The sequence below is a fragment of the Trachurus japonicus genome, chromosome 12, assembly GCF_045865225.1.
Source record: "Trachurus japonicus isolate A0001 chromosome 12, Traja_1.0".
Taxonomy (NCBI): Eukaryota; Metazoa; Chordata; class Actinopteri; order Carangiformes; family Carangidae; genus Trachurus; species Trachurus japonicus.
Window position 1 is genome coordinate 20,483,712 of NC_140918.1, and position 24,074 is coordinate 20,507,785.

Genomic DNA, 24,074 nt, shown 5'->3' on the forward strand with positions numbered 1-24,074 from the left:
AAATTTTTTTTCATATATACTATTTTTATGGCGTTATTTCCGTGGACACTTTTGTCCTCAGTTGGTGCCAGTGTAACAAAAAATTAGGAAGTGGGATTACAAAAAAACTAAAAATCCATTCAAATCAAGTGTGTTACTAATCAATGACATGTCCAAGCCTGGTAAAATCCCCACCCAACATATCCAGTTTGCATTCAGTAGTTTGAAAATACCCCCCTTTTTGTGTATGTTTTTAGCCATTTTTTTTCATAGGACCCTATGTACTGGCATTTAGGGGGTTAAAAGTCTGAAATTAATTGAATATTTGTCATGGATCATTAGAGGAGAAGTAGACTAGAAGATCTATGCAAAAAAAACTGGAAAAAAATATTAACATATACTATTTTTATGGCGTTATTTCCGTGGACACTTTTGTCCTCAGTTGGTGCCAGTGTAACAAAAAATTAGGAAGTGGGATTACAAAAAAACTAAAAATCCATTCAAATCAAGTGTGTTACTAATCAATGACATGTCCAAGCCTGGTAAAATCCCCACCCATCCAGTTTGCATTCAGTATTTTGAAAATACCCCCCTTTTTGTGTGCATTTTTAGCCATTTTTTTTCATAGGACCCTATATTCTGGCATTTAAGGGGTTAAAAGTCTGAAATTAATTGAATATCTGGTATGGATCATTAGAGGAGAAGTAGACTAGAAGATCTATGCAAAAAAAAACTGGAAAAAAATATTAAGGTATACTATTTTTATGGTGTTTTGTCCGTGGACACTTTTGTCCTCAAGTGGTAAGAGTGTAACTTTTTTTAGTTAGGGTAGTTAGGTGTATCGTTCCATTTTTTTTTTTTTTTGTAATAAATGATGATCGTTTACCAAATTTGATGGCAATAACTCTAACCACTGCAAGACAATCAAGAGTTGAAAAATGCAAAAGGACACTTTTGTCCGTTTCAGACACAAAGGTTAAATAAAGCAGAACGTCTCCCACTGTAGAGCCATGTTAGCAGGAGGAGAGGACGGAGTGATTACCACTCTCGCTATGCTTGTCAACTGGTGAGACTAGCTGTAGTAATTGCAGTAATAGGGTCACCTCACAAAGCTGTTCGCTGCTCACCGGTCGAGCCCCATATGGGGAATTGCATTAGATTCCAATAACGTAGGGCTTGCAGTAATAAAAGTCTGCCATATTGATACTGACCACCAGCATACCAAGCGGAAAGAGTTGAGGTGAGGTCAATGACAGCGAGCAGAGAAGGATGGGCCAAAGAGCAGCAGAAGTGAGTAATAGGAGGTAGAGAGAGGAAAAAAGAAAAATCAATATATAATGAGGAGAAAAAGAAGTGAGGCAACGGAAGGGGAGCAGCACTGACCAGAATCCCAAGGCTGGTGGAGAAGAAGGGTGAGGTGAAGTCAATGACTTGGCTTCTGGCTGAATTAATGCTAAAAGAAGTCACTGCTAGGTGGGCCGCGCCGCTGAGCAGGTCACCCACGAGTCCTGTCCAGCGGCCGTTTTTAAACCCCCCATACTTCCCATCGCCGACGATATAGAGGTCAAACGTGAAGCCCATGTCCTCTGCTAGCTTCTCCAGCAGATCGATGCAGTATCCATAGCAACACTTCTTCAGCTTGGTGGGAACAGATCCGTTGGGTCCTGCGAGGTTTTGGAAATATCCCTTCAAAACGGAGGATTCATTGGTGAGGGGGTCGAGGCACAGTTGGCCCGCGGGGCACATCCCGTCCCCGTCCACCTCGCGGGTGAACACAAACGGGTGCTCCACCAGCGTCACCACCCGCATGTGCAGTCTCGTGGGCCGGCGCCAGTCGCCTCCGCCCCCTGAACCCGCGTGGCTCGGCCAGGCCCCCTGGTCCATCAGAACCCTCCCCCTGCGCCAGCGTCCCAGGCGGGTCCAGGTTGGCTGGCCGAGGGGGTCCAGCTGGAGGGACCAGATGTAGTGATGGGCCTCTGAGATGACATTCTGGCTGTGACCGTCTCTGGATACAAAGCCGCTCTGGCCCTCAAACGATGTGTTGGATAGAAATCTGAGGGGAGTAAAAGGAAAGGGGGGAAAGAAATAACAGGGGGAGGGGGAGAAGGGGAGTGACAGAGGACAGCAGAGGAGTTAGAGGAACATTTTTAGTCTGTCGATAATCTCTGTTATCTTGGGTGCTTCATTTCTTTCAGGCAGATAGCTGAGAGACACTGTGGACAGTATACACATTAGTGGGTAAGAATAATCTTTTGATTTCTGTATGTTAAGTTTCCAAAGGCCACCAGTGGCCTAATGTAGCAATCTGTCAGGTTAAAGATTATTAACCAATAATTAGTGTCATCCTGCCTGCCAAATATATACACTGTCAAGTGGTCGACTAACAAAGACTCCATCCAGGATTTTTACAGATTTTTACAAACTAATTCCAATTCAAGAGACATCGGAAACTGAGTGAATTAGAAAACTTTATTGATCCCCAAGGGGAAACTGCTTTGCCACGCAATAAAAACACAAACATCCACTTAACAAACAATACAAACAGTATGAAGTGAATGTTTCAATGTTCAAATAAGTATGTGGTGTAGTGTGCAGTCGCTACTTTGATTTTAAACTCCCGAGTGAAATTACTTTCCAGTGTGTGGTGTAAGAGAAGTTCGTGGATTTCAGACTAAAGTGGGTTTGAACATTCTTTGAAACTCCTAGACCACAATTCTCTGTGGACAGGAGCAGCATATGACCAGTGCCATAAATAATAGTATACTGAGTCTTAATGAGCCACACACTGTACTGTATTATAATTGTATGAGAGTAGAAAATAGTACTATGAAGGTGGGCATGCTGGGCTGCATGCCACTTGAGCTGTGGATGCCATCAAAACAGAAGCAACACCAGCAGCCTTGCCTAGAGTTGTGGTTTGGGTTATTTCATGTAGGTTGTGTGTGATGTATTAACTATAATAAGTGGATCACCTGCAGTACATTTGGATCAGTGAGCTTCCAGTCCACTGCTGTGCACAAGGCTGGGGGAAAAAATATGTTTTAGCCACTGAAAAAAGGGCAGCATCAGTCAAATTTGAAATATTCCAACCTCCTTTAAGGAGTATTTTCCATTGGAGCTACATTTTCTCAACCACTAAACTACCATATTATTTGGTGAAAGTTTTCTGTAGGAAAGTTCCACAATTATGACTGAACATTTTGGATACGGTGAGGGAATGATTGTGGTTGTGGTCAAAATACAAATCATCTGTTTATGGACATGTTTTTTTATTATTGAAAAAAGCTACTGATTGATTTAACACTGCCTTTTAAATAGTTTTGTGGTGCTGTGACAAAATTTCACTTCACCTCACCTCTGTAGAGTTTATTATAGTTCATTTTCAACATTTCAACAACAAATGACCAATGATGACGTTTTCCTGGTGAAGGCAGGAAGGAGCAGGAGCAGTGATCACAATTCACAGCTACCAGACATATACAGAATTATATGCCTGAATTGAAGTTATTTTCATTTCAATAAACAGTGACCCATCTACTGTACTGACTCCCTTTTCCTTTAGTTTTTAAAATTAGTTTCTCATTTCGTCTTCTATCCACGCATCCGTCTTGCTTATGCTCGCAGAAAGCCCAAACTTTCACTTTGTCTCTAATGAGTCGCTCAGCGTCGGAGTGCATGAAGCACAGTTCAACTCCTACAATCAAATTAACTGCAAGATGCGCAGCAGCGGAAGAGGTTTTCTGCTGGCTGTTTTTTTTCTTTTTTCTTGTTCGTTTGCCAGTGAGAATATCACCTTTTCCAGGCACCTTTTAGGATTTTTCATTTTTATTTTTTTTTATATATATTTTTTGAAGCTGCGATTTACAGGCTTAAAAGTACGATTTATGTTTTACCCTTGGTTAGTTTATACAAAAATTCCAATTTAATGGTGTAACACCAGCACCGGAGAGGTGTATTATCTTGGTGGCCCCAGTGGCTGTCTAGAGTGTGTGTGTGTGTGTGTGTGTGTGTGTGTGTATGTGTATGTGTGTGACAGGATAAGACAGACCACGGTCCAGCGATCACGCCATCTCTCTCACTGAGCCATGCTACTGGCTGTCTGAGAGTGTCAGATACCAGAGCAGACGCACAAAATCACATCCACACCCACACACAACACACATAAACACACACATCCACACTTGTCCATTGGAATGGATATGTTTGGATGTAAGAAGGAACACAGGCATCCATTCTGTGCAGGGCGATGAACACTTCTCCAATACGCCTTCAGGAGGTAATGATGTAAATGACGTGACCTTTTCCAAAATGTTCCGTTTGTGTCACCTTGCTCACTGGAAAATGTCCCTTTTCACCACCTTGTCTACTTCCCTCCATCTTTTAACAGGCTTTAAACCAAACTGACAGCTCAACTAGTCCGTCTGAAGGTCAGCTTCTACACCGCTGCTTGTAAATATGAAGCTACCTGGGGAGTGTGTCTCTCTCCCCGGTGTGCACGCTCTCGTACACTCCCGACAGCGCAGTGGGCTTCGCGTGTTAAAAGTGAAATGCCACCTTTTTAGGAAAGGACCACATATTACAACAGTTTCTACTTTATGTTTTAGTCCTTGATAAAGTCTTTGGAGCGTTTCATCTCGGGAATGCGAAGTTGCAGCCAGTTTCAGACGCACGCTGGCAGGGGATGTCATCCGAGTGGAGTTGTGTAAGTGGAGCTGAGTGTTTCACAGTTTCGCCTGCAGCGGGAAGTCGCTCCTTAGAAAGTCAGAGATGCTCTCTTTCACTCAAAGGCTGCGCCACCACTGCTCTTTCCCACTAGCATAACAAACATTACACGCTGCAACAAACACGTCCAAGTTGGGCACATAAGTGCACATAAGAGGGCACATGTGGATTTTTCTCATGTAAGGGAGCCTTTGAATCCTCTCCTTTCACATGTGGACAGGGAGCAGACGTGGAGCAGTGTGCCACAGCTAAAGTGCTGCTACTGCACTCGCATAATCAGATTTGGAGGATACTCATTACATCCGGGATTGATCCTGATTGGATCCCTGCATTAATGAACTATTGAATTCCTCTAATCAGACCAGTTTGCAGTAATTTTAGTTGAACTCACGCACTTACAGGACTGCTGTTTGTGATGAATTGGCGTTGAGCTCAGCTAAAATGGGCTCATATTACCTTCACTCTGCATGGAAAAGGCAGCGTAATGGGGACATGATTTCTTGTTCTGTATGTCTGTGAATAGAATGTAAGGAACTCACTCAAGTACAAAATTGCAGTACTTGCCCCTGATTTGTCCCCACTACAGTTCAAAGGGACATTTGACAAAGTTATTGTTACAAATTGCTTCACAAATTAGGATTGTCTTGCTGCATTAACTATGATGCATTATAGAATATAAAAGTTTGTAAAATAGTTCAAATAAACTCTCGGTCAACTTTAAACTTAAATGTTACTTACACATCAATGAATCTAATAAGCTCACAGGAGAGAGTTTGATGATTACTTTTACTTCACACACTGTCATTAGTGTATTTCTACAGTGCAGTGATGATCCTCCCCCAGAGTGAGTTTTGAAATGTTTAACAATGTCTGTTCTCCTCACTATCTATATTATAGCAGTTCAGCTTTCACATGAAATGAAATCATCTTTTTTTTTTTGGTTGACCTCAAGTTTTCCTGTGTGTGAAAAGAAAGCTGCAGGCGTGAAAATAATCCCCTAAATTATTTCAGGTTTGGGGCAGTTGAAAGTTGAAAGTATTTTTTTTTTATTTCTTCTGTTGAATTGCTTAAAATCTAAATATAATGTCTGAAACTGCCAGGCGTGAACTGTTCTTGAGGAACTTATCACATAAAGTGACACCTTAACAGAGGTTTCCATTGCTTTTAGCCAATAATCAAAGGTTAGTTTGGAGAGGTTTGGATAGCAAAAACCTATTCACCACAACACTGATGATGACTCAGGCCCAGTCATGTTTTCTGCTTTGCGGATACACACAACATCCTTTCACGGTCTCTTACTGTCAGACAAAGGCCACACTCCAGATATAAACTATGGTTTAACTTTTTTTTATACAAGGCGACATGATTCAGTTCCTGCTCATGAACTGGAGACATGATGGCATTTAAAGCAGAGGAGTCTTGGTGGTATTTTGGGCTGAGGAGTGGCGTCGTGTGTGAATCACATCTAACACACGGCAACACTCACTCAATGTTTGCCTCGTGTTCTTGCCTCATACATCGCCTAACAAAGTCTTTGAAGATGATGTGGGGTAGAATCACAATCTGCGTTTGTGTCCACATCAGTGGACTATAAATGCAAAGTACTCATCAGCGTGACTGCCTGCTGGTTTTAAGTATATGTATCGAAACACCTCGTTCTTCCCACCAAACAGAAAATGAAAATGTGCAGATGCAGCTGCCTTTTTTTTGAATCGCCTGTCACTGCCAAGGGCATTCCTCCTTGTTAAACCAGTCCCTCCCTGAAGCAAACAGAGAGTGTTTTACTTACAGTGGTTCAGGGGATACAAGTCTCAGAGGAGACATTTATTATATAGCGTTTTTTATCTTCATAGCTCAGCTGGCTGGCACATTCAGGGTACTACACTTGGCATTGGTGGGCATGCATCACTTTAAAATGATTTTTATCAAGAAGGACAGGGGAAAAATGAAAAAGAGAACCTGCTTAAATTTATCCTGGCTCTATCTTATCTGTTAATGCAGGACTTTTGCCCCCTCTAGTTTATCTGTGTGTCTGTATCTCTAGGGGTTATACACAGATTTTATGCGAGTATCTTCTTCTCTCTTTTTTTCCCCCCTCGCTGCCTTTCTCTTTCTTTCTCTGCTGCCTATTCTTTCGTCTCCTTTGTTTTTGTTATCACATCTTTGCCCCCTACTCTCTGCCTCCTCCCTCAGCTTCTCAGTCTGGTGGACAAATCTTATCAGTCCCTCTAACTGGCTTATATACAATTGTAAATACAGATACTCTGGAATGGCACACTTTATGTTGTTCTTTACACTTTTTAATAGAATAAATAATTATATGGTATACACCCCCATCTGACATATTCATTCTGTCTTTAAATCTGAAAAACCCAGTCTGATTGTCATCAGGTCGAGATGTAGAAAGAAGGACAGTCCTGTGTTTGTAACAAGGATTGACCCAATGATATTATTCACTACACTAGTATTCCTTAAAATATCTAGGGTGTTTGCAAACACAAGTTAAAGTAAGAACATAAATATATTATATCGTAACTAAAAAAAATAAGGCAAATATCCAATGAGGCATGGACATCTGTAAGTTTAATCATGAATGAAGTGCATGGATGAGTATGTGTTGGAGGTGGAGGTGCTGTTAAAGAAAAAACAAATGGATGGGCAAATGGAAGGGACAGAACAAAGAAACTCATCTAGCCTTTATCATTAGAGCTGAAACAAGGAACAGTATTTCTTAAGGATTTTTTTTCAGCAGCGGGGGCTGAGCTACAGCAGCAAAATGCACACTGAATACTAGCCACAATAGTAAGTCCAGTGCTGGTTTTAATGTGGACACACCCAGTCATGTGTGCGGGGCTGTGGAACACATCACCAGCCACAACACTTAACAAGTTTTAACGCTGTGCCTGATCGGTGCAGTGGAAGCAGTTAGGAGCTGAGCCCTGTCTTGCTCGTAATGTAGCACCTTATTGACTGATCTCACAGTTTCTTTATCATACGTTAATATGAATAAAAAGGGAAAGCAATGAACTTATTTCCATGTCTTGCAATGATCAACAAGTGAGTTATACAGACCTGTGACATGTTGGTAAAATAAAACCATATAATATGGGACGTTTGCATGGTTTTTGTTTTGAAATGAAGTAGTTGCAAATATAAATGTTATTCAGTAAAAAGCTAATGTTAGCTTGATCATCTTTCTGTGTTGCTAAATACTGAATGTGTGTGTTTCAATAATAAAACTAAAATGTTGGCCATGGAGGTCATTGTTAAGAGAGAAGTTAAGAGAGAAAATGTCTTGCAAGTGGAAACTTTGTTGACCTAATGATACAGGATAACACTTGAAGAGTAATTACTGTAGGCTGATCCTCCTTAAGTCCATGGCTATCCACTCATCCATTTAAATTCATATTCCTTGTACGTTCAGATTTTGACATTTCTTCTGAAAAGCAGGCGGATTTTTGCAAGAATGGTAAGAAAAAAAAGAAAGAAAAGAAAGCGACTTTGCTGGAGACAGAACTCCGGCACAAGTCTGCCTTCACTGCCCCGCACTTTGCTCCAGAGTCCCTTTTGGGCTCTTTCCGCTACATAATGCTAAGTGATGTGCATTGAAAGAATTTTCCCACAGGACCAAATGAGTGGATGAATAATAATAAAAAAAGAAGTGCGGCTCTGAGAGTGCTCAGCAAATGGAGGTCAGTGACAAATGGAAAGAAGAGATGTGGGATGTGACCATCGGGTGGAGAGTTTATCTGTGGTACAGTCTGACCCTTCTGATCCTCCTTGGGTTAAAGCTTGAGAGAACAAATGCACTGAGAGATGAGACTGACAGGAATATTAAATGTATAAAGTCAAGTATAGAATAGCCAGCAGTTACTGATGAACTGTATTTGAAAGAGAAAATAATGAATCATCTAGTTTTTCATAATGGAATCTTTCTGCGTTATTGGATTTTTTTTTTTTTTTTCATTTTTCAGCCATGCATTATTTATGTCATTATATTTAGTCTATAAATATTCTAAACATGCAGAACAAATGCGATCTCAAGACGCTGGGAAACTTCCTCAGTGCTAGGAGTTGGCAACATTTCTTAAAAAACATTTTCAACGGAGAAACTTTCATAGACTTTCACATACAGGCCAAACATTATTCCACAACTGCCTGATTAACTCCGCTTCCCCACAGCGATTTCAGTTACGTCCCATACAGTCCGGACATACAGACTGCACATGAACTGTTATTTCATTACCAGATAGCCTGGAGCACATTGATTAATAAGGATAACACATCCATAAACTTCACTTTCTCTAAAATTCCTCCCCATCACTATCAGTGTGAAGGTCCTGTACCTGACACCGGCGCTCTGGTTGTATCACATATCCTGCAGGAAAACTTCAGGAAAACAAATGTCAGGGTAATGATGTGTCTGCTCTTTGGCTGCTCTCATCACCAGAGTGATGAGCCACAGATAAGTGAGTGTAGTTATTTTAGTTATTATACCAGATATTTTACTTTTGTGCTGTTCATGTTAAGATTTTCAAGAACATTTCAAGCCACACCACATTGCTACAAAGTCTAGGTTTTAGCTCAGCAACCCCGGAACTGGTTCTGTCTGCATAGCTGCTGCTGCTGGTGATTTTTCGACAATGACTTGTGCCACATTCCCTGACAACACTACAGTTGGCTGATGACAAACACCTGTATATGTCATCGACTATTGCTCTTCTTGACCGCTTGATTGCTTGGCCGGCGACTCTGCTGCCGCCATAACTCCAAAATAATCACGCAATACATTCCCCAGAGGGTTTCAATGTCCAGCTTGAGACCTGCCGCAGCCTCTCTGCTGCTCATCTGTCACATGGCTTCAACACTTTAGCGGTGACGATCGTTCCCTCCAGGTCGGCTCATCCACCGAGCACCTGATGCCAGGACTCCCGGCTGAAACGCAAAACCAAAGGCTGTTCTCTCCCAGGGGGAGATCTGAGAAGACTGGAAATGACAGCGAGTTTAGCATTAAGACAGCCATGGGGGTTGAGCGGTGCAGCTGAAAGGTTCAAGGCCAAGTTTAGATCTCTGAGAAGTACTCAAAGAAATCATTTAGAGGAGGGGAGAGTAGCTGCTTCCGGTAGGAAAATGTCTCATTTCATTGTTTCAGCTAGTCTAGAAAAAGTAAGACAGGGACTTCTTTTAAAGGGGACATATTATGGTAATATCACTTTTTAAAGGCTCTTTAACATATATTTTGAAGTCTGGCTTGCCTTCTGGCCCCCAAAATGTGAAAATTGACAATTGATTGAAAAATCTGTAATTTGCAGTCTCCCTAGGTTGAAATCCATGTGGTTTTCTGAGCTGTTCTCTCAGTAGTTTGACAATAATGTCAATAGTTTTCGAATTTGTATAATCTCACCTGTGAGTACTGGTAAAAGGGGTGGGGCGAGCAGTGGCTCATTTGCATTTAAAGGGACAGACACTGAAACCAGCCGTTCTGAACAGGGCTGTTTGAGCAGATGAAAAAGGTTCTGTGATGTTTGATCCTTGGAGTATTTCGACCGAAACACGTCACAGACATGTCTTTAAGACACCTGGGAACTATTTTAACTTGTGGAAAAGGGGCATAATATGTCTCCTTTAAAGATTTCAATTTTAATTTTCAATTTTAATTTATTTAAAAGGGACAATGTACAGTTAAAACATAAATGTTGCCATTTGATGCACTATACCAGATTATAGCTTTAAGCTAATTTGCATCTGTAGTCCCTTGATAGTAGGGTATATTTTATTTCTAAATTAAAAAATAAGCCAATAATAGTACCATCAAGCAGTGACAGCTTTATTTTTCAGTCTTTTCATCTTGTCTCCTGATTAAGTATCTACTAATAATGGTGAGGCTGCTCTGATGCAATTCTTGCACATTAGACTTTATCAGCTCACTGCAGGTTGATTACCAATGAGGAGGGTGGAGGTATAAACATGATAACTCGTCATCATCAGTGTTTAAGAAACATTTACTCAGCGTGACAGCATGTGATTGTCTTCAGTCGCCGAGCTTGAAGTTGCTTGATTGATGATTTGTTAATTGCAGCATCTAATTATTTCAGGGATCGTCTTTTGTTGCCGTGGATCCGTGCCGCTGCCAACAGGTGGGGAATTTGGAGTCGGTGTAGCTCAGAAAGTGCATCAGGATGTGAACGTTGCGGTGACATAAACTGTGCTGAACAAGTGCTCCGTTTTATTTGGCTTCACTGCTCTGTTTGTAGGCAGACAAACCTCTAATGTGTCAGCTCCTCCTTTCAACACCTGCTTCTCTTTTCACAGAGCCACAATGTGTGAATGACAACTTGTTGTCATGTTTACGTTTGGATTTCCAAGTAAAATCCTCGGCTTCAACCTCAACTCTTCCTCAAATGTTCTTTTGCTTCTACACCTTTTTTGGTAACTTTTTTTGTGGCCTTACCGTGGATGTAGGACAAAACTATTTTGTTGTTTTGTACATGGAAGAAATCCTAAACAGGGCTCAGGCCCAGAGCCTCTGTTATTTATTTATTTATTTTTACATCCATAGACTACAAAATGATTAAAGCAGAAGTAAGCGATCCGGTCGTTTTGGCTAATGCTGCGTTCCAGGCAGGCTTTTGAAACCGTAAATTACAGCTTCAAGTCACAACTTACGACTTTGTAGCGTTCCAGGCAACCCACTCGTGTTTTCCCGACCTGTTTTACCTGTGAAAGTCACTATAACGGCCACTCGTAACTTCCGACCCATGAACTCGTACCAGTACGTCTTTTTTTACAGTCTATGTACCAGATCGAACTGGTACGACTTCACAGGTCGGAAAAATACGAGTTTCCTTGAACGCACCATAACAGTCCTCGTCCCTACGTCGCCACATTCAGGCGCATCCCTTGGCTGCACACACAGCCCTGCATGCCGTTCTCTCTCCTCATTGGATAAAAACTGTAGGATACGATAAATGTTTTCTCCTCGGCTCAGAGCAGAGCAGAGTGACTGACAGACCCGTGTTTCGGTCCAAACACTCCATGTAAGTGATTGCTGTCGGAAGATATAACTATTTAAGACTTATATTAAAGCAGATATCAGTGGCACGGCCGTTTCGGCTAATGCTGTGTTCAAGGCAGGCTTTTGAAACCGTAAGTTACAGCTTCAAGTCACAACTACGACTTGGTAGCGTTCCAGGTAACCCGTAGCTCGTGTTTTTACCGTCCTGTTGTCTGTGAAAGTTCCCTATAACGGCCACTCGTAACTTCCGACCCGTGAACTCGTACCAGATCGAACTGGTATGACTTCACAGGAAGGAAAAACACAAAGTACGAGTTTCCTTGAACGCACCATGAGTTAGCAGCCCCCGCCCTTGTCAGGCATCAATTGGTCCTCGTGCTACGTCACCACATTCACGCGCATCCCTTGGCTGCACACACAGCCCTTCATGCCGTTCTCTCCCCTCATTGGATAACACTTGTATCCCACAAGGAAAATTTTCTCCTCGGGTTACAGCAGAGCAGAGTGACGGAGAGACTCGTGTTTAGGCTGAAATACTTCATGTAAGTGATTGCTGACGGAAAATAGGACTATTTAGGACTTATATTAACAAAAACATTCCACTGATATCTGCTTTAACACAAATATATCACTTACTTCTGCTTTAACTACAAAACAAAATATGAAATGGCTACAGACAGACACAGAAGAATCAAAGTGAGTTGTGAAAGAAGAACCAACTCCAAAAAATTGACTAATTTCTACAAAGAGACAAAACAGCTACAAAATGATCAAGAATCAAAACACAACCACAAAGTGAGGTACAATATGAGAAGTACAAGCACACAACAAATTGAGGATTTAGAAAAAAAAAACACAAAATACAAAGCAATTCTTTGTCATTTACTTTTATGTTAAAATGTTTTGATATTAGCCTGCATATAAATGTGTATATATATTACACTTTTCCAGACTTGCATCCAGCTTTTTCTCAACTGAACTCAGACTTTGTAAAGATAACATTATTATCCAATAAAATTTGATCATTTATGTGTCTAAACACTCCTCCTGAGTCTAAATGTCCTGAAGCAAAAACAAAATCAAAATTGCTTTAATAATATACTCATATAAACTGACTTTCAGGAACTTTCTTATTCAAATATCAGATTCCTCCTCTGCAAAACTTGAGGACAGTGAGCTCATTTCCTTCATAGATCTCCCTCTCCCTTAGGCCGTCCCCTCCCCTCCCCCCTGCCCCCTGAGCCCTCTGTCGTCGCGTGGGAAATTATGACTGAATGAAACAATCTGAATGCCGAGAAATCTGTCTACACTGCTTATTGACAAATGACAGGTGTTAACAAGGAGTAGAGTAATGAGGAAAACAAAGGTGCAAGGGGATACAGAGTCATTGAAGAACTAGCTTCAATATGATTTAAATAATGAGACAATACAATTATGGTTTAGTTCCCTGTTTAGCCCAAGAAAGTGTTTTGGCTGTTATGCTACACTTTGTGTTGTCTCTGCTGTTGAGCAGTTGAAGCATGTGTTGTCCAGATTAAGGCGTATACTGTACATGCAGAAAATTGGTCAATTGCATTATCTGGGCTTTAGTTGGATCTGGAGAACTAACGCATTTACATCCACTTTAGTTGTCCAGTTGTAGACGGATTAAGGCCATAATTAGTGTCACATAAATGTACTGACTGTGAAAAAGATGACCCGGTGTACATTATGTGTCCACTAAGGCTCTGTCTCCACTATCCCATTCAAGATGATCTCAGAAAGCAAAGTAAACCCCTATAATGGTCAAACTGCACAGGCAAATTTCAAACTACTGTATGTGGAAAAAAGTTAAATAGTAATAGATGATAATTGGACCCTGCTCTAAAGTACTGTATGGACAATCTGTATAACCTAGTAAGACATGTTGAAATTGGAAAAAGAAAAGTGAGTCTATATCCCTGGAGCATGAATGTGATCGGACAGTCCAAACAGTCACACGGCTTTACAACAGACTGCATCACAAAAAAAGAGGAAATGAATGTTTTCTTTGAGAAAGCAGCCCTTTTTGTGTTAGCAGGTTATGTACAAACACAATCTCCTTTTCTTATCCACAACCTGCACAGCTGGTTACAGTCTATCACATATTACGATCTAATACCTGCAGATTTTTCTGAGCCAGGTATATGGCAGACTTTTCCAAATCCTCAACTGGGATTAGACCCAACATGGAAAACTAAACCTCTTCAGGTAAATCCTCTGCCCTCAGTCGGTCGACAACAGGTCTCTTATAAACCCGGTAAAAGGTCCAGTGACTTTAGGTTTTCCTTTCTGTGATATGTAAAACACTGGAAGATGAATCAAGATTCCATAAGCAGCTTAAAATGAGGCAAAGAAATGTACGCACAATCAGTCAATCTCCTCCAGCTCCTCCAAGCTCACCTTGTTCAAATAATTCTCTTCCCAGTACGATCGCTCTGCTGATTCAGGTGTTTTGAGGAGAATCTCAGTAGGAAAGGTCAAACTCTAATTATAATGCAGTGGTGTGTGATCACACACTCTTGACTGCTCATATCTCAGCAGTATAAAGTACAGTGGCCCAGATGCAGACGCAGCTGCACGTCGCTGCTGCTAAATGCAATTCATCACATGTTATCATTTCACCACACTGCTGCCATGACTGAGTGAATATAGAGTGCGTTCTAATATGCTGCGTGGTCGTGCATGCATATACATCTATGCAGATGTGAATGTATAATGTGTTTCAGTGGCAGTTTCAATTCCAGACTGACATTTGTAGCTACACTTGGACCAAACATCTGCCAGATGTGAGAGAAGCAGCAAAGAGATGATAGAGGTGGCAAAGTAGAGAGATGACACGCTGTTGGATTGAAATGACCCAGGTTCACTAACCTGCTTATTATCATGTCAGTTTTTTAAAAATGTAATAATGGCCACTGTCAAAATATGACTGGTACTGTATGAGTCATTTGTTTATCATTATTCTCTGTTCACTTTGATAAAATTGTGTTCTTTCAGGACAAACTCTGTAGGTGTATTCAAATGCTGGGCACTGACGAAAGAGAAAACAGCATGCTGATGTATTCGATATGTGTTGAGGCTTCTTTTCTCTTGGCATCTGTAAACAGACCTGGGATCATCCTGACTGGTTATATCGGTGACTGTCAATCTTATGGATAGTTTAGTTTTTTTGTTTCTCTAAATCAACTTTTTTCACAACACCACAAAACAAACCAAATCAAAAGGGTAGAGGTTAGATTCTCCACCTGAGACGGCCCAATCTCAGACTGCAGGGCATGTCAGCTCCCATTCTGCCCTCAGGATGGGGCAGGGCCGGTTTTTAGGGCAGATAAAAGCTGGCATGAAGACTAGGCAGTAAGATATTGTGTGATAATCAGAAACTTTAGAGTGTAACCTCAACCCACAGCCAACTTTTAAAGATGCATTATAAGGTTTATGATAAAGTTACAATGTTATAAATTTAAACACTATCCGCATGGCGTGCCTCCTCTGTGTTGAACCTAATTTCTGTCATTAAACTTTGTCAGAGCTTATTAGAAAATGTTAGGTTTAATAAATAGAGCTAATGGGCCGGGACCGGTGTTGAGGAAATGTGTACTGTAGGAGCTCGGGCCAGTGTGAGCTGGATTTTCGGGCCCCATCGAAGCTCTGAAAAGGAGTATTATATGGTGTGACTATTCATTTTTACTGACCAGTACATGCTGTTTCAGATGTTAATGTCATAATGAGTATTCTCATACACATTGATTCACATTCATTCAGCTGCAAAAGAGCCACTCATTTCCTTCAGTAGTTGTGAGGATCAGTGGACTTGTATTCACCAGGCGGCCAGGAACCAACAACTCCAAATGAATGCTAATGTTCCTCCCTATCTGCTGCGTCTGTAAATAGAGAAATGTTTGCAAACAGGTTTGTCACATCAACTTAAAAGACGAGGTAGTGCTCACGGCTCACTGAGGCTGCTTTCAAGTTCCCAGAACCATTGTAAGTTTAAACTATTGTGTGATAATGGAGAGTTTTTGATCAATCTGTGTTAAAGACCGGGTAAACCAAATTCAGTAATTTTCTTCTTATCATATTAATTAGGCCTTAAATGTGTCCCTCAAAACATGTAAAAAGTATTTTTCCCATTCATCATTTCCTTGAGGAGCTAGGCCACAGAGACTGTTCTGTGTGCAGGTTTTGAATGGACGGGCCTAACGGTGCGTTCACACCAAACACGATGGACGCGATGCCATCGCCCGTAACTTGACACATTTGTCACATTTTTCACCATCGCTTCATCGCGCTATGATGCAACCCACCTCCCGCTGCTTTCTTTCTCTCGTCAACCAAGGCTGAGAAATAATAATAAATATTTTACATATGAAATATTCACAAGGAGGAAGCTGTAGGTCCTCTCTGACCCTCTGCAGTCATTATCTTTTTTTATTACGACCGCGGTAAAAGTACAACGTCGTGTCATAAAAAGCTCCGGGAAACGGCCATGGATGTATATTATTGATCTGAGGAAAACACACACAGCCCCGGGTGTTTTTTTTTTTACACAGCCACAGTTCTTCTCTGGAGGAGGGTCTGGTGAGCGATACTACAGCCACAGTAATCTTCTCCACCATGTTTTGAAATGTGTGTCTGCAGCTGTGTCGGTGACGTGGTTGAATATCAACACTGATTGGATGTCGCGGCACAGCGTCACGCGATGTCGCTTGAAAAGTTCAAATTATTCAACTTCAAGCGATGGATGCGTCATCGCTTCATCGCGTCGCTCGTATCGCCCGAAACGCGTCGCCCGACGCGCCATCGCGCGTCATCACGCCATTTGCATTGACTTTTAATGGAAAGTTGTGGCGTTCATCGCGTCCATCGCGTTTGGTGTGAACCATAGACTGTAAAAAGAATGGACGTAGCACCCGTGACGTCACCCATTGGTTTGGGGGAGTCTGTTTTGTGCCGCTACTACGGGGGTTTGAACCGCGCCATGTTGGATTCTACTTGCCATATCTGGAGCGGTGCGGCCGTTAGCCGGCCGAGGGCCCGCCCACTGGCCTCGAATTAGCGGTCTCCGGACCTGTCACTCAACGTTTCCGCGCCCTAATTGGCCAGAACTTTAAACCTAATAATAGTAAAACGGTAGAGTTTAAAAAAAATTCACCCCCCTCAGAGTGTGTGCGGGGGTAGAAACTATCGGTTGAGACCAAAAAAATAAAATGTACCAGGCTGTAAATATGTTTTTTTAAGCTGTAAAATCGGCTATTTTAACATGGGGCTCGATTGGAGTTGCTCCCTTCTGGAGCCAGCCCCCAGAGGAAGCCGAGGGGATTGCAGTTTTTTGAACGAGGAAGTGAGCTTCACTTCTCAGACCGACAACTGCCCCCTTGGTGTGAACGCACCGATAGGCTACTTACATAAACCCGCCCCCTGCTCTGCTCTACGTATAAATACATTCAGCCAACTGACTTAAGAGGTTTTCCGTCCCACTTGCTCTTCAGTCTAGCTGAAACACTTGAAACAGCCAGCTAACTAAACGTAGTTCATGTTCACACACAGGGGAGACCACTGTCTTGTTCCTTCATACAACGAGTTTACAGTGCTAACGTTAACGTATTTTCACACCGTGATAAACAGCCGTCACCGCGGGGAGAGAGGCTGACTCCCCCGGTCACACACCCCTTGCAACGTTACACACACACACACACACACACACACACACACACACACACACACACACACACACACAGACGCAGCAGCAGCAGCAGCAGCAGCAGCAGCTGCTACAACACCGTCTTTTGACCAGAGTCTCCCTCATTAAAGCAGAAGTAAGTGATATATTTGTGTTAATATAAGTCTTAAATAGTTATATCTTCCGACAGCAATCACTTACATAGAGTGTTTGGACTGAAACACGGGTCTCTCAGTCCCTCTGCTCTGCTCTGAGCCGAAGAGAAAACATTTATCGTATCCTACAGTTTTTATCCAATGAGGAGAGAGAACGGCATGCAGGGCTGTGTGTGCAGCCAAGGAACGCCGTGAATGTGGTGACGTAGCGACGAGGACTGTTATGGTGCGTTCAAGGAAACTCGTATTTTTCCGACCGTGAAGTGGTACCAGTTCGATCTGGTACGAGTTCACCGGTCGGAAGTTACGAGTGGCCGTTATAGTGACTTTCACCGGTAAAACAGGTCGGAAAAACACGAGTGGGTTGCCTGAAACGCTACAAAGTCGTAAGTTGTGACTTGAATTTGAATTTGAATTTATGATTTCAAAAGCCTGCCTGGAACGCAGCATTAGCGAAAACGACCGGACCACTTACTTCTGCTTTAACACACTGTCCGACCAAACAGCCTCCTCTCATCCACACACACGGGAGACCAGCCATACTGTACAACCACGGACGGAAAACACCGTAAAAAGAAAAAAAAAACAAAACTCCGCCATGGTCTCAGTCCACCACACGTCCGAGCAGAAACACGTACAGCTGATCAAACCATTTCTTACCTTCACTCTGGTGTCTAAAACAGGCAGCAGCAGCATAGTAGTCATCCAGCACCAACAGTTTATTAATCCACCGATCGATATTATTCCCTTTTGGTCGTTACTCGCGGTCTGCCCGTTTCCTCCGTTTGCATTGTGTGAAAGTAAAAAAAGTTTTTAGCTGCTGCAGCAGCCGTAGCCTCCCGGCTCCACTGTGTTGTTTCCCCCGGTCTCCTCCCACCAGGACGGCTGCTGCTCAGCTCGGACGCCGTGTGTCACGGGCGCCGGGCGGTCTGGACCGGGTCTGGACTCGGTACCAGGTCCAGAGATAATTCACTGTCTCTGCTACTGCTTCTCCTGTCAGGACACTTGAAGCTAAAGCTAAGCTAACGTTAGCTAAAAACTTTATTTTATTTTTTTTACACAATGCAAATGGATGAAGCACGCTGACCGCTAACGAGATGTAAACGGGAGCAGCATGGTGGAGTATAACCTGTTGCAGCTGGATGGCTGCTGCTGCGACTGTTTTAGACACCAAGAGTTGAGGTAAGAATATTTCCTTTAGGTTTATCAGCTGTGTCAGTGCTGAGGACTGGGGTGTGTGGTGGAGTGTGTTTGAGGTCACTTTCCCGTCTTTATTTCATGACAACGTGTACATGTTTAGGTTCAGCAAGTGAAGTCCAGATCTCCTGCCATGGGGCGTGGTTTCTTTGCCTGCAGCACGACCATATCGCGACACGCCTCCACCGTTCTGAAGCAGAGAAAACTGCTCATTTATTGACAACTTTGATGCAGAATTTTATATACTTAAGGACTTTTTTAGTCCTCCAAATTGGTGGTTAATAATATGTTTTCCTGTGCTGTGGTATTATAAACTTAAAACACATATTTATTCTTGGTTTACCCGGTCTTTAAGTTAAACTGATTTATCGAGGCATAATGATGTTAACATGCTTGATGGTTTAATGTGAGGCCAGCTCGAGTAGGTTTGGAGATGGTGCCAATAGATCTTAGATGCCTGGTACTTTGTTAGGTGACGTGTGAAGGTCTGTCACACAACAGTCCCTTATTAGTGTAGAAACATAATTATCATATTCATATTCACATGAATTTACAATTTACCTACCTTGCCAAGTATTCCCCTGAGCTGCCGTTGCTCTGTTGTACATCCATACAGTTTGTTGTCCCAGGTATGAGTGCCAAGGCGGGATTCTCCTGGGCTGCGCTGCCCACCGCCCGCGCCACCAGCGACAACGAGTCGTGGACGTAGTGATCCAGAGAAGGGGAGCCCATGACCCCGTGGGCCAGAAGCCCCAGCGGCAGCCCCTCTGTTCTCAGCTCGGCCACATTCTGACTGTCCCCCAGGACCCAGTGATACTCTGGGAGCATCATCCGAGTGGCGAGCGTCCACAGACGGCGCACCTCACGGATATCGCATCCAAACGTCACCACCCCCGTCGTGGACGAAGGTTCTCTCAGGGCCTCCAGCTGCCGCATGAGAGCTTGCTGCTGGTCGGATTTTGTGGAGGAGGTGGACGCAGAAGCAGCAGTGGAGGCTGCCGAGGAAAAATAGGGTAAAGAAGACGATGATGATGATGCGGAGTCGGCCCCTGTTGCGCCACCCGATGCCAATCCTGAGGGCGGCGGCGAGGTGGAAATGTTGGTTGTCAGGTTGACAAGAGTGCCCAGATGGAAGCGGGTGTTGTTTTTGATGAGGATGAGGAAGTCGCTAATGTCCCATTCCTGGCAGAGGAGAACGCTGATGTCCCACCAGCCGTTCATCATCAGCAGGAAATAGAGGAGACGGGATGGCGGGGCCTCCACCGTCCGCATCGCCATTTGGAAATGGAGAGGATTCTGTGAGGAGATAGTAAGAGAAGAATGGGTGTAATGAGAGAAAAATGATGAGAAGTTGGGAGGGTGAGGGTGGAGGACAGAGAAAGAAATGAGATCATTTGGGAAAGGAGTTAATATGCGTATTAAACAAAAAAAATAAGGGAATGGGTATACAAGAGGTGAGGAAGATTTAAGGGGGTTGGAAGAAATAGATGGAAGGGAATGGAAATGGAGTTGGAATAGTTAAATAAACAGGAAGAGATGGAGAATATGAAAATGTAAGGTTGGCGGGAGTGATGAACAAGTGGTGATGGGGACGACAAAGGGGGTTGTCAGGGTCAGTTGGATTTCATGGAGGATGGAGAAATAGGAGAAATAAAACATTAGCGGATTGGTTTGGAATGAAAGAAAGGTTGTGAGAAAGAGAGAGATGTGATGGGAAAAGGGTGACAGATAAAATGAGAGTAATAGGAAGATGGTGGAGGAGGGAGCGGGGTGCGATTTAGAGAAGGTTAGAGGGGGATAAGATTAGGGGGATGGGACACCAGGAAGGAGAAACGGATATAGTAGATAGGAGGAGAAAGGAAGGAGAGACGGAAAAGGAATTAGTGGAAGGGAAGAAGTGGAATTACTTTCTCTCTTAGAATTCAACTTGTTCCTTGTTCCAAACACAGTCTGCTGGATATAATGGATTTCAGCCTTCACTTACCTGCTCCCATGAATATCATTATTCACATCATAAAAAATACTGTGCATCTATTATGTGTACAGTCTTTTTTTGTTTTCAGCAATATACCTGAAACTTATAAAGAAACACAGCTGGGCTCCATTGAGAGTGGGTCTTCAGCTCACTATGTCAGTTCCATGTAATTTAATTCACAAATGCATTGGTGGATTCATGAGGGCTGGAAAGATCAATGAGTACGTACAGACACTGGTGTGCGATTTCCAACTAGACCTCAGATAACAAGCATGTTGTCTCATGGTGCTGCAAGGTGATGTGATGAGAACCGTTGATGAACCTGACATCTGATTAATATGCTGCTTTGCATTTTGGCAGAGGCAAAGATTTCAAATATGAGTATAAAACAGCGAGTAGTGTGTTTTCTATAATGCTGTGGCACCTTTTCTTAAATGTATTGTGCATTTTTTAGATTAATTTCCTGCCATCCATGGAGTCGTTGGTGTATTTTCAGTACATTAAATGCCCTCTAGCTTTTCAGGTCATAAGGTAATCTACAGGTTGCAAACAGAGGTTCAGGGGTCTCCTTGTTTGCTGTATGGATGACTCTGTTATCAGAAATCGTGGAGAAAAATTATGAGAAACATATATGTTCAGCATGAGACCTTCAAACCCCAATAGTTAGGGTTCTTATTCTTGCTCAAGTGTTTCACACTTCTAGGTCTTAAAATATAGATTTATCAGATCTTAGTTATGCATTTGTCAAGGTGAAAAAATCCTTAGTCCACAGTTTTGTTTTGTTTGTTTTTTCCAACTTGGGAACATTACAGTTGGCCTGCAATGTACAGTTCATGCAGTTTCCTGGAGTTCCAGGTTAAATACTGAGAAGTGCTTTAGCCACAGCACTGTTAACTGCTGTTGGCGTGGCTTGGTGGTACAGAGGTTAGCACTACATCACAGCAGTAGGTTTCTCGGTTCGATCCCAGTTGGCATGTTCTCCCTGTGCCTGCGTGGGTTCTCTCTGGGTTCCTATCACAGTCCAAACCGGTTCGATTGCCTGTATGTTTGAATGTGAGTGTTGTCTCTATATGTCAGCCCTGCGATAGCCTGGTGACCTGTCCAGGGTGCCCTATGTCAGGATTGCCTGAATGGATGGTTAAACCAATGTTTGTGACGTCAAGCACTGATCTTTGAACTATTCTGAAATAATCTAAAAGCTGGACATAAAATTCAAAACTTATTGTAACAGTTGGTAGAAATGGCAAAATGTGGCTGGTTAGTTGTTAACAGGCAAATCATCAGATCGGTCCACTGGCTCCCCTAGTGCCATTATGATCAGGCCAGTGCAAGCCCACTATACCCTACACACAGAGTGCACTGCACCACCAGAATTAAAGTAAGCCAGAAGATCAGAGCGGATACGCTTCAAAGCTGACACAGTCATCCCTGTAATGCTTCAGATAAAATTAATTCAGCCTGCATGAACTGCCAGTTCAGCTTCAGCGTTCGTTGGCATACTGTACCCAGCCCACAACATACCAGTCACCCAGGTAATCAATCAGTCATCTACTTGCACACACACAGGAACTGCACACACAACTCTGTTTAATTGACTTTACAACTTTTATACAAGCTTTGCACTAAAGGTCCATTAGATTAATCCATTGGTTAATTTCATTTATCCCATTAATCACTCCAGCCAATAGACATGCAAATGAGACAATTATTATTCACCTCATGGTCACATGTACACAAATGGATTATCATTGCAAACAAAAGCAATGAGATGGTTTAGAGGTTTTATTTCAGATGTTAAAAGTCCTTTTTCAGAGAAACAAACAGTAACACAGTCCGCAGGGCATCAGACTCCCACCTCCTCTCAGGAGAATTGGAGGATTTATTCTCAGCTGCAGCACTTCTGCACCGTGATCACCATAAATCTGTAACCTTCTCTTTGTTCCTCATGTAAATAAACAGAAAAAAAGGGGAAATTGCCGGGAAGTGCGGGTGACTGCTCTCTTACATAAATACAGAGATCTGTTGCTTTTGATGCACCAGGAAATCCCAGGTCTGCTGTCACTGTGCTCCCCTTTCATCCTTCTTCTGTCTTGAAAAATCTTCCCCCTTTTTTTTCTTCTTCTTCTGTGATTTCCACACAAAACACATTTGCTGTGAGATTTGAGGTTGGAGAAACTTGCAGCCCTTGCTGTATGGTAAAACTGCAGCGCCTGGCAGAATCACAAGCCAGTGGACAAATCAAATAAACTAGTAATGACTTGGTTATCGATCTGTCCTTGATTAGATGATTCGTTGTGGGCAAAGGGTGAAAATGGATTAAAAAAGGTTCACATGGAATTTGTTTTAAGTAAACATATAAAAATCTGCTCTGTACTTGCAGTAATTTTCAGGAAAAAAAAAAAAAATCTTGCATATGTTGCAAAACTTTAACATCCCGGGGGGTCTCACTATTCTTCTATTCACAGCTAGAAATCCCCATGGCCCTGACCCCCCAAGAACTTGATAAAGACCTACCCGTACGTACCCTTTCATCCACCTGGCCTCTTTATGTCACTGTTCACATTATTTATGAGGAAGTCCACTAACTCCCCCCACACTCAGCAAAACCCTATCGTTCATGGGTAGAAGCTCAGAACATAATTACTCCAATCTCTTAATCTTTAAATTAATTCACAGGGATGAAATTGAAAAGTAATTTCCAGCTTTAGTATTTATATCCGTGTACATTACAGTACAAATATTCCTCACTATCATCTGTCATTCCCCGAGCCCCCTGCCCTGAACCTGAACTTATCGTGGGATGTGCTGTTCTGTACTTGTTGTAAGACAAATGACCTCCTTCTGTTCTGCTGGAGAAAACGTATTCAGACTGCCACATCGTGCAGGCCGCGATGTACATCCCTGCAGCTGTTGGTTACACGTGTACAAATGCGGTCCACATCACCAGTACAGCATTACAAATGACCATCAAATTAAATCCACACCTGTCTGACACGTACAATCTCTGCAGCGATGTATGATTTATTGTCTGTAAATGGGCTGCATTGTTATAGCACATTTTTCTAGCCTCTAACCACCACTCACAGTGCTTTTCACTACTACTCACATTCACACACACAATCACACAATGTTTTCTTCTACACACATGCTCACATGTGTGAACATATCAGTGTTGGCCAAGGACATTCTGAGGATTGAACCACCGACCTTCTCCTTAGTGGACAACCCACTCCAGCACCTGAGCTCTTATTATAACAGATGGTACTGTAAATGGACCTAAATAATTTATAATAAGATAGCTGTGTGTCTAACACTGCACATCTACAGTAC

At 42.5% G+C, this 24,074-nt stretch overlaps 1 protein-coding gene across 1 annotated transcript in view; it reads right to left on the minus strand.

The window, feature by feature from the left end:
- grin3a (glutamate receptor, ionotropic, N-methyl-D-aspartate 3A) overlaps positions 1 to 24,074 on the minus strand; it is a 53,414-nt gene that overhangs the window by 23,963 nt on the left and 5,377 nt on the right. Inside the window, exons 2-3 of the mRNA XM_085793820.1 lie at positions 19,335 to 20,065; positions 1,363 to 2,032 (exon numbers count right to left, since the gene is read on the minus strand). Coding sequence (XP_085649946.1) covers positions 1,363 to 2,032; positions 19,335 to 20,065 — 1,401 coding nt within the window. The remainder of the gene's footprint in view (positions 1 to 1,362; positions 2,033 to 19,334; positions 20,066 to 24,074) is intronic.